Consider the following 9752-nt stretch of genomic DNA (forward strand, 5'->3'; position numbering starts at 1 on the left):
AGGAGGAGGAGACTGGATTTATACCCCCAGCCCTTCACTTGGAGTAAAGATCTCTTTACATCCAAAGAGTGCAGTGTTCTTTCGGCCTCTGAAGTGAGGAGTGGAAAAAATATGGGCAGGACTATGTCCTGAGCCAGGTGAAAACTGGAAATTAAATTGGGTAAAAGAAGAAGAAGAAGAAGAAGAGGAGATTGGATTTATACCCCGCCCTTCACTTGGAGTCTCAGAGCGGCTTACAAACTCCTCTCCCTTCCCCTCCCCACAACAGACACCCTGTGAGGCGGGTGGGGCTGAGAGAACTCTGACACAAACGGCTCTTTTTCAAGGACAGCTGTGACAGAGCTTGTGACTGACCCAAGGTCACATCAGCAGGTGCGAGTGGAGGAGTGGGGCATCGAATCCGGTTCTCCCAGATACCCGGTTCTCCCAGATTAGAGTCTGCGCACTTAACCACGACACCAAACTGGGGCATCTTTGGCAGGCATCTTTGGCAGGCATCGGAAGGGGCCTACCGCCATCACACACACACCCATGCTCCCTCTCCTCCCGTCATGTAAATTCCATACTTGCTGGCCACAGGGGGTTTGTTATTGAATACTTGCTGGTTTCCCATCCAGCCTGAGAAAGTATTACTTGCGGGTCAGAGCTAGCTGGCTTGGAAGCGAGACCTGCTTTTAACACCACTTTGTGCATGTTCATGAGCACCCTCCTCACCTGCTTGGGGTCTTGGGGCTGGGCACAGGACTTGTCCTTAGCTCTGATTTACTTACACAAGGCTGTCTGAATGTTACTCCAGCTGCTCAGGAGCGGTTTGTGTCCACGCAACGTTTACTGAGCTGGGAGAACGCCTGTTATATGCCTGCCCGCTGGTTATGTGTAGGGTGTGGTACGGCCCCACTTGGTAAATGGTCTGAAGCCATCACTAGAACTACACCAAATGTGTTCTAGTTCTGACGTTTGGTGCAAACTTAGCACCCTTGACACAGCAATCCAAGCGCCTGCGAAGGCTTTCTGCCGGCAGAACCTTTGCACCGTTCCTGCACCGTTCAGGGGCTTCCAGCTCCCTGGGCTGCTGCTGCTGCTGCTGCTTCCTAGTGCCTCTTTCCTCCTCCTGTTCTGCTCAAGCTCTCCCGGGCCGTATTTTCCCACACTACCGTTCATCCTGTTCGTGGTGGCAACCCACATGGTTTTGTTTGCAGGCGTCGGTGACGTCAGCACATAGCCTTGCCATGCTGTCAGCAAAGTCACATGGGTTGCCGTAGCCAGTAGAAACCAGGTGGAAAAGTTGGCAGAAAATGACCCCAGGAAGAACAGCAGCCCAGAAACAATGCACCGCATTTGCCCTGACTGCTGCAAGTACCCTGAATTGCGAGTTGCTTTTCATGAAATCAAATGCAAAATGACAGACGCTCTTTGTGTGTTACCTTGGCCAGTCCCCCTGCTCTGAGCCTTCAGGCCTCTCGTTTCTCTGCCCTTTGCAGCCCAATGACCCCGTCACCAACATATGCCAGGCGGCAGACAAGCAGCTCTTCACCTTGGTGGAGTGGGCGAAGAGGATCCCCCATTTCTCAGAGCTGCCCTTGGACGACCAAGTAATCCTGCTCAGGGCTGGTGAGTAGGATGTGCTGCCGGCGGGGGGAGAGGGTGAGCAGAGAACAGTGGGCTAGGCCAAGATGTAGCACCCTAACTGTCCCAAGTCAATCACGCTCAACAACAGCCCTTAAGAAAGGTGCAGTTAATGAGAAAAAAAAAAGAAAGGTGCAGTTTATTGAAGAAAGCACTTAGGTCATCATACGACACACCTTGTGTCAGGAATGAGGGTAAGGCAGGAAGTCAGATAGTTATACTCAGTTCATACAAATCCCCCCACCCCCCAAGGTGCAGGCTAATGACCAGGGGCAAGCAAGGAAAAACGGCTCGGCTCTCAAAGCAGCGCGGCTGCGCACAGCTCCAAGGCCGCAGGAGAGATAACGGGATGAGCTAGGAGTGCATTCCAGAAGGAGAGGAGGGGGGGCAGTGAGAAGAAGGGGGAAGCTGGAGGCGAGTGGGGAGAACACAGTCCATCCCATGGCGGCGTCAGCCGACATTCCGCCCCCCCAAAGCCCCCCCCCCCAGCTTGAGCGTGAACAACCAATGGAAAGCACGGAGAAGCTTAGGAGCATTGACATGGGAAGCTTCCACCCTTTCCCTGTGAGCCGGCCCAAAGTCCACCCAGTCCACCAGATAAAACACCTTCCCTCGCTTAAACTTGGAGTCCAGGATCTGGGAGACCTCAAAATGCTGCTCGCCATCCACCAGCTTGGGGTGGGGGGGGCAGATGCTGTGGTCTCCATACGTTCGGGCCCGGATCTCTCTTCAACAGGCTGTGGTGGAAAATTGGGTGGAAATGTCTCACATTTTTTGGCAGGTCAAGTTCAACAGTGACTTCATTCAGTTTGCACAACACCTTGAACGGCCCCTCATATTTCCACCCCAATTTCTGGCTTGGTTGCAACCCACGCGTGTTCTTAGTGGATACGTAATTTACAGGGCTCTTTTTGTAGCAGGAACTCCTTTGCATATTAGGCCACACCCCCTAATGTAGCCAATCCTCCAAGAGCTTACAGAACTCTTCTTACAGGAGCTACTGTAAGCTCTTGGAGGATTGGCTACATTAGGGGTGTGTTGCTTAATATGCAAATGTGTACCTGCTACAAAAAGAGCCCTGCGTAAACAGTGTCCCCCGGGCTCAAGTCCCTCCCTACCTGGGACTTGTAGGCAGCCTTAGCCAAGTCTAAATGTTTTTGAACGACAGGCCAGGTGTCCTAAAGGGTTTTCCACCAAGACTGCACCTCGCCCTCAAGGGCCGCCGGGGCATCCCTGAGGAGAGGCAATGGATTCCCCTCATACCCAAACACAGCTTTGAAAGGAGACAACCCAGTTGAGGAATACAGCGTTGTTATAGCAATATTCCGCGTGAGGGAGCAAGTCCACCCAATCATCCTGCCTGTGGTTGGTGAAGCATCGCAAGAATTGTACCAGGATTTGATTCACCCTCTCTGTTTGCCCGTCAGTCTCAGGATGGTAGGCACGACTGAGCCCCTGCTCCCTTGTCCCACACCGCCCAATTGCGTTCAGTTGCGGTGAACTTGCGGGACACGTATGCCAAGGGGTGCAGCTTGTCGTCCCCCCCCCCTGCAAGATCGCCCTGCCCATGGCCACATCCAAGGCATCGACCTGGACCATGAATTTCTTATTTTCATCAGGATGGGCCAACACCAGTTCAGAGGTGAACAAAGTCTTAAGCTTATCGAACGCCCCCTGACACTCAGGAGTCCAGTTCAGCTTCGCCCCGGGTCTGGTGCTTTCCGGCCCCTTCCCCTTAGCTTTTAACAGGTCTGTGAGGGGCAGGCTGACTTGGGCGAAGTTTGAGATGAAATTTCTATAAAAGTTCGCAAATCCTAAAAAGGATTGGGGCTGGCAGCGGGTGCGGGGCGCTTCCCACCCCAGCATGTCCCACACCTTGGCAGGGTCCATCTCCAGCCCTCGAGGTGAGATGTGATAGCCCAGGAAGTCCACCTCAGTCTGATTAAATTCACACTTGGAGAGTTTCACAAACAGCTTATGCTTGTACAGAGTCTGGAGCACCTCTCTTACCAACTACCCCTGGGACCTCTTGGTGGGGGGGAGTACAGTAAAATGTCATCTAGATAAAGAAGGGCCCCCCTGAATAAGTGCTTGTGCAACACTTCATTGATCAAGTTCATGAATACTCCAGGGGCCCCTTGGAGCCCAAACGGTATGACCAGGTATTCAAACTGACCCAGGGGAGTGTTAAACGCAGTCTTATACTCACCCCCCTCCTTGATGCACACTCGAGAATATGCATCCCGCAGATCGAGTTTGGTAAAGATCTTCCCCTTGGCTGCCTCCGCCAGTAGGTCTTTGATCAGCGGCAGAGGGTAGGCATTGGTAGCCGACACTGCATTCAACCCCCTATAATCCATGCATAATCATAAACCCCTGGCCTTCTTCTTCCGGAAGAGGACAGGTGCGGAAAAAGGGGAGGAGGCGGGTCGAATAAAGCCTCGAGCCAGGCTTTTATCAATTAATTTCCTCAGTTCTGCCTTCTCACTGGGGCTCATGGCATATAACTTCCTGGCCCGAGGAGCAGTTCTATAGCACAGTCTGAGTTCTTGGGGGGGGGCAGCTCATCCGCCTCCTCCTCCTCAAACACCCGAGCCAAGTCCTGATACTCAGGGGGTATGGCTAGCTCCTCCTGTGCCAAGCAGGCTCACACCGGTTCATCGGGGGGTGGCTGGCCCCATCCAGGGTCCCAGCCATGACACTTACACTTGGTAGCGATAAACTGAACTTTCCCCTCCTCCCACAAAATGGAGGGGTTGTGGCTATGCAGCCAGGGACTCCCCAAGACCAAGGGGAATCAGGTTGTTAGGGTCACCACAAACGGTCGGTGTTCCCAGTGGCCCCCCCGCCCCCATCCACAGTGGAACTGTCTGGAATTTACACGGCTCTTTCATGGTCAAGCCATCCATCCGCGTGAACACTATCGGCTCCGGACGTGGGGACAGGAGGATCCTCACCATCCACAAAAATCTGGAGTGAGAGGCCACTGCATGCTTGACCGTCTTGCCCAGTAGATGGGTCTGGAGTGGTTAAAATCAAAGGAACTGGGGGAGCTTTGGAGCCCCTCTCCCTTGTGGAGAATGCCGGTGTGGCCACAGGCATGGCAGGCCACCACCAGGGTCTCTCCCGCTTCCTTCTGAGGGCTGGGGTGTGAGCAGACCGTGGCTGCTAGGAACAGCTTCACAGGGCGCCATGGAGCAGATGCAGTGCAGGCGGAGATGTTGCCGTTTCTTGGCCCCAGAGGAGGTCTTCCAATGGGCTGCGGCCTGTGATTGGTCACATGTGATCCATTTGACTGGGTGGGTCACACTGCATAGAGAGCCAGTCGAGGGCTGGAGAAGGGGGCGAGGCTCTGCTGGCTCTGGGCCTGGTGAGAGGAGATGAGCCACGACTCCGTGGCGGACCACAGGCTTCGCGCGCAGAAAGTCCTGCACCCGATTCCCAGCTTCCTCAGTTGGCTCCCATGAACGGCTGCGAGCAGTGGTTATCCTTTGGCTCGGTGGGTCAGAAGGTGAATGGGTCCGGGTTGAGGGGCTGCACAGGGATTGTGAGGTGCACCAGACTGACCCCGATGCCTGGTGGTGGTGCCTTGCAGCAGAAGATGATCGCTACCGCCCCAAGGCCTATACCTAGATTGTGTGTGGGTTTCTGCATTGTGCTGGGTGCACTGAGACAAGCCAAAGAGGCCGGGTCACTCTATGTTCACCGTCACAACTCGGTGCCCTGTTCTATTCTCTCCAGGTTGGAATGAATTACTTATCGCCTCCTTTTCTCATCGGTCCATAGCTGTGAAAGATGGAATCCTTCTCGCCACCGGCCTCCATGTCCACCGGAACAGCGCTCACAGTGCGGGGGTTGGCGCCATCTTCGATAGGTGGGGAGGAAGTGTCTGGGAGATGGGTCCTTCGGGGGTGGGGGTCCCAGACTGGCTTTGATTTGCCGTGCCCATCTGGCCCTGTTGCATGTATGCCAGTGACCAGTGCTCCCTCTAAGCTGAGTTAGTGTGCGCTAGCTCACAGTTTTTTAGCCTCCGGCTCACACATTTTTGCCCTATCCTCAGAAAGGAGGGCTCCAGAGCAAACTGATTTATGCAGGAGCCAAATGGCTCGCTCACAACTTTAATGCCAGGCGCTCACAGAGTAGAATTTTTCCTCACAAGACGCCACAGCTGAGAGGGAGCCTTGCCAGTGACCCCTCTTCCAATTGCACAAATGTCTTGTTCTAGTCACAGTCGACAACGGACAACCAGCAGTTCTTGTTTAAACATCCATTTCCAGCCCTCGTGGCTTCAGAGACCTCACTGAAACGGGTCCCCACATTCCAAAACCCAGGAACCCTCAGTCCCAGCGAAGAAAGTGGCCCGGGGGTTCGGAGGTGCACGAGGCGCAGTTTCTCGGTGCCCGAAGGCCAGCCGCAGTGGACGGGCTTCCTGCTTTCAGAGTCCCCATCGGCTCTTGTTCTTTTGACCTTGCAGAGTATTGACGGAACTCGTGTCCAAAATGAGGGACATGCAGATGGACAAGACGGAACTGGGGTGCCTCAGAGCCATCGTCCTCTTCAACCCAGGTAGGTGCGGCTGCCCGGAGAGGAGGCCTCATTCCCGTGGCACGGGGACCACTACTTGGTAACATCAGGAGACAGAGAAATGTTCTCGCCATGTGCCCAGGAACTGACACTGGGAAGAGAAGGGGAGCCTGGCTGTTCTGCCCCCTGCCCTTGGCCTGGCATCTCTTTTCTGCCACTCTGCCAAGGCAGACGAGGTACTCCTGGGGCATATAAGGCCCTTCTTGCTTCTGCCACTCTGTCGAGCACTGTGCTAGTGGCGCCTGGCTAGGGCGGAGTCATTCTGGGGTGCACAGGTGAGGGGCAGTGCGGCTCTTCCTGCCTGGAGAGGGGAGGGGCCATGGCTCAGTGGCAGAGCCTCTGCTTGACATGCAGACGTCCCCAGGGTCAGTCCCCAGCAGCATCCCCAGTTAAAAGGACCAGGCAGTGGGTGATGTGAAAGACCTCCGCCTGAGACCCTGGTGAGCCGCTGCCCGTCTGAGGAGACAGGGCCGTCCCCGATGGACCTGGGGGGGCATCTGAGTCAGCACCAGGCAGCTTCCCAGGAATTCACGTGTGTCAGGAGCCCAGAGGTGGCGAGTAGGAGTGCTGAGCCAGAATGGCCTTTGGGCAGGTCACAGCTCAGCTGCACAAAGGAGTGGCTTTTTCTCTGGGTTGGGGAATGCCTGGAGTTTTGGGGTGGAGCCCAGGGAGGGCCGGGTTGGGAGAGGGGAGGGTGCTCAGCAGGGGTGAGGTGCCAGAGAGCCCACCCTCCAAGGCAGCCATTTCCTCCCGGGGGGGGGAACTGGTCTTTGCCATCTGGAGATTACTGGCAATCCCTGTGTCAGCGAGCTGCCAATGTGTCTTTGCCATATGTCTCAGACGTGCCTAATACCCCCTGTTGTCAAAACTCCCCCTATTGCCATGGTACCAGTAATCTGCTCCTGTGCGCATGTCCACCCTCGCCCCCATGCGCTCATCGTCTCCTCCACTGCATTCCTTTCTATGTACGCTAGTATTGCTGATGGAACGTTATCAACCCAAGGCCACAGGTGGTGTGCGGCAAGAGGCTTTTGCTTCGTCTGTAATGAACATGTAGTGTGGGAATAGTCTACTTGTTTAACTGTATAGAACCATTGCTTCTCAGGGTTTGGGCGCGCGGGGCGCCTTCTAAGCGGGCGCAGGAATCATACCTATTGGGGCTAGTGTAATTATGAACTTGCTTTAACCTTTCTGTCAAACGCTCATTTCATTATTCTGAACAGAGAATCTGTTCTAAGTGCTTCACGGCTTCAATAAAATAAAAACCTTCCTGCAAGTGTGTACTTCATTGCCTGCTGTGGGGTCTGACACCCTGGAGATCTCCTGGGCAGTGTTCCCTCCAAGCTGAGTTAGTGTGAGCCAGCTCACCATTTTTCAGCCTCCGGCTCACAGATTTTTGTCTTTGCTCAGGAACGATGGCTCCAGAGCAAACTAATCGATGCAGTAGCCAAATCACTCGCTCACAACTTTAATGCCAGTAGCTCACAAAGTAGAATTTTTGCTCACAAGACTCCACAGCTTAGAGGGAACATTGCTCCTGGCCCCACTTGGAGTACTGGCCTACTGTAAGGCTGTCGTAAAGACTGGACCTGACCGGGAACATGAAGAGGGCCGCACTGCCATGTCCGCTGGGAAGAATTCTCCGTGTTCCCTGTCAGGTTCATCCTCTCTGACTGCTGTCGCTGCCTCTGGGGTTTTGAGGCCTCCTTCTGAGCTCCTGGATCTGTCTGTGATGGAGAGTGTTTGCAGCCCTCTTGGCCTGCAGAGGGAGAACCCCCCTTAGAGGAGATACCTTTGTGATTCTGTCCTGACTGAATGTCCTCGTCCTTCGATCTTGTTGAATTCCTGTGCAGAATCCTGTCCGGTGGCGCTCAGCCGGCCAGCTCCTGGGGAGACGAGAAACACAGCATTGGACAAAATGAAGGGGACGGACCCAAAAACCTTGAATGGGTTTAGAGTAATAGGGTGTGTTGGGTTATGAAATCCTGTGAGGAAGCAGTGCCACCGGGAATGTGTTTTATATATAATCTAATCCTCCAAAGGTTTGGTTTGGTTTTTTCTCTCTCCCTTGGGTGTGCTTTCACTTCAAGTCCTCGTTTGTGAAGCTCGCCCTGGCAAGATAAAGTCAGCAGTGTTTGCACCAAAGGCCAGTTGCTATCACAGGCTCAAGCTAAGGGACCGGGTTGGTCTTAAAACCGAGGCCTTCTGTTTGCCCTTAAATTACCCGTGCCTCTAGTCCTCAGGAGGCTTCTGAAGATCTCCCGTTTAACGGCCTCTCTTTCCTTGCAGACTCAAAAGGTCTTTCCAATCCCACTGAGGTAGAGGCTCTCCGTGAGAAGGTGTATGCGTCGCTGGAGGCCTACTGCAAACACAAGTACCCCGACCAGCCTGGGAGGTGAGGGTCTCCGCTTGTCTTCATGGGGGAGGGGTCCCCCCCTTTCTATCTGCATTAAAGGAAGAACACATCAGAGACACTGAGAATTATTTTGCCACAGTCAATGCCTTTCATCTGTCTGGAAAAAAGAGTCTTCTCTGCATTTTGTTCTCTGGCGAGTAGAGAGCGCTCTCTGGGAGGATGCCAAAACTTGGAGGAGGGAGGAAGGGGAGGGGCTGTTTCCCAGGCACCAGTTACTGTTAACTAGGAGCAGATCCCATTAATGCCTCTCTTGAGCAAGTAGCTATAGCCAGCAGCCTGTTTGCATTGGTATCCTCCATAACTCCCTCCCTCCAGTCAGCAAGACCAGAGGGAACAGTTCCAAGCAAAGTGGCCCCATGTTTGCCACTGCAGGGGGGGAGGGCTACTTCTTCACACACACCCTCTTCTCCGATTGGTACAGGTCCAAGCTGGTCACCTGACAGTCAACATGTTTCTGAACGGCCATCATCTGGTTCAGTTTAGAAATGAAACTTTCTGGATTTGGGGGTGGGGAGAGGAGGGGAGGAGGGTGCCAGGTTTTGATTTGCATGTTCTTGTCCTTTGCCCCGCAGCAGTTGCCAGCTCAGCACTGAAAACAGAGCGCAGGCGAGAACTCCGAGCAGGAAACACTCCCCACCCCCCTGCTCAGCTTGCTCAGTTGTGGGATTCAGACCCTGCTTGCCGCTTTCAGAGCTGCCAACTGCGCATGCATTGGCAATAAAAATAAATAAGACATAAGAGCGGCAGTATGTGTGCGGAGGGCAGGGAGGGATAGAAGCACTCTGAGATCCGATGAGCGGCGTTCCTTAAAATGATGGAGAGGCGCAGCGTGAGTCAGAATCTGGGCCTGGAACAAACCTTCCCGTCTCATTTGGTGCTAAATTTCGTGAGCAGCTCTTCTTTGCTCTGATTTTCCAGCACAAACTGTGAACCAGGCTGCTTGGTCTCTGCACTGCTCTTCTCTGTGCGGTTTCCTTCCTTTGCCTTCACAGTCAGTGGCCTCATTTACTCTTGGCTGCTGTCTAGTCCTATTGGCTGTGGCAATCGCGAGATTTCCCCCTCCCCCCCCCCGTGACGCCACACTTCTGCATATGATGTGATCAGGGGTCATTTCGCAGAAAAAGAG

General features: G+C 54.1%; 1 protein-coding gene across 3 annotated transcripts in view; it reads left to right on the forward strand.

The window, feature by feature from the left end:
- Nucleotides 1-8609, forward strand: part of RXRA (retinoid X receptor alpha) — a 129024-nt gene extending 120415 nt beyond the window's left edge. For 2 of the 3 annotated variants that reach the window (XM_015417319.1, XM_015417320.1), the window contains 4 exons: nucleotides 1482-1611; nucleotides 5368-5500; nucleotides 6101-6192; nucleotides 8500-8609. In XM_015417319.1, the coding sequence (XP_015272805.1) occupies nucleotides 1482-1611; nucleotides 5368-5500; nucleotides 6101-6192; nucleotides 8500-8609 (465 nt within the window). The remainder of the gene's footprint in view (nucleotides 1-1481; nucleotides 1612-5367; nucleotides 5501-6100; nucleotides 6193-8499) is intronic. The other variant, XM_015417318.1, reaches the window with a different exon arrangement.
- The last annotated feature ends 1143 nt before the right edge of the window (nucleotides 8610-9752 follow it).

This window comes from Gekko japonicus, unplaced genomic scaffold, assembly GCF_001447785.1.
Source record: "Gekko japonicus isolate JY-2015 unplaced genomic scaffold, Gekko_japonicus_V1.1 scaffold2011, whole genome shotgun sequence".
NCBI classification, from domain to species: domain Eukaryota; kingdom Metazoa; phylum Chordata; class Lepidosauria; order Squamata; family Gekkonidae; genus Gekko; species Gekko japonicus.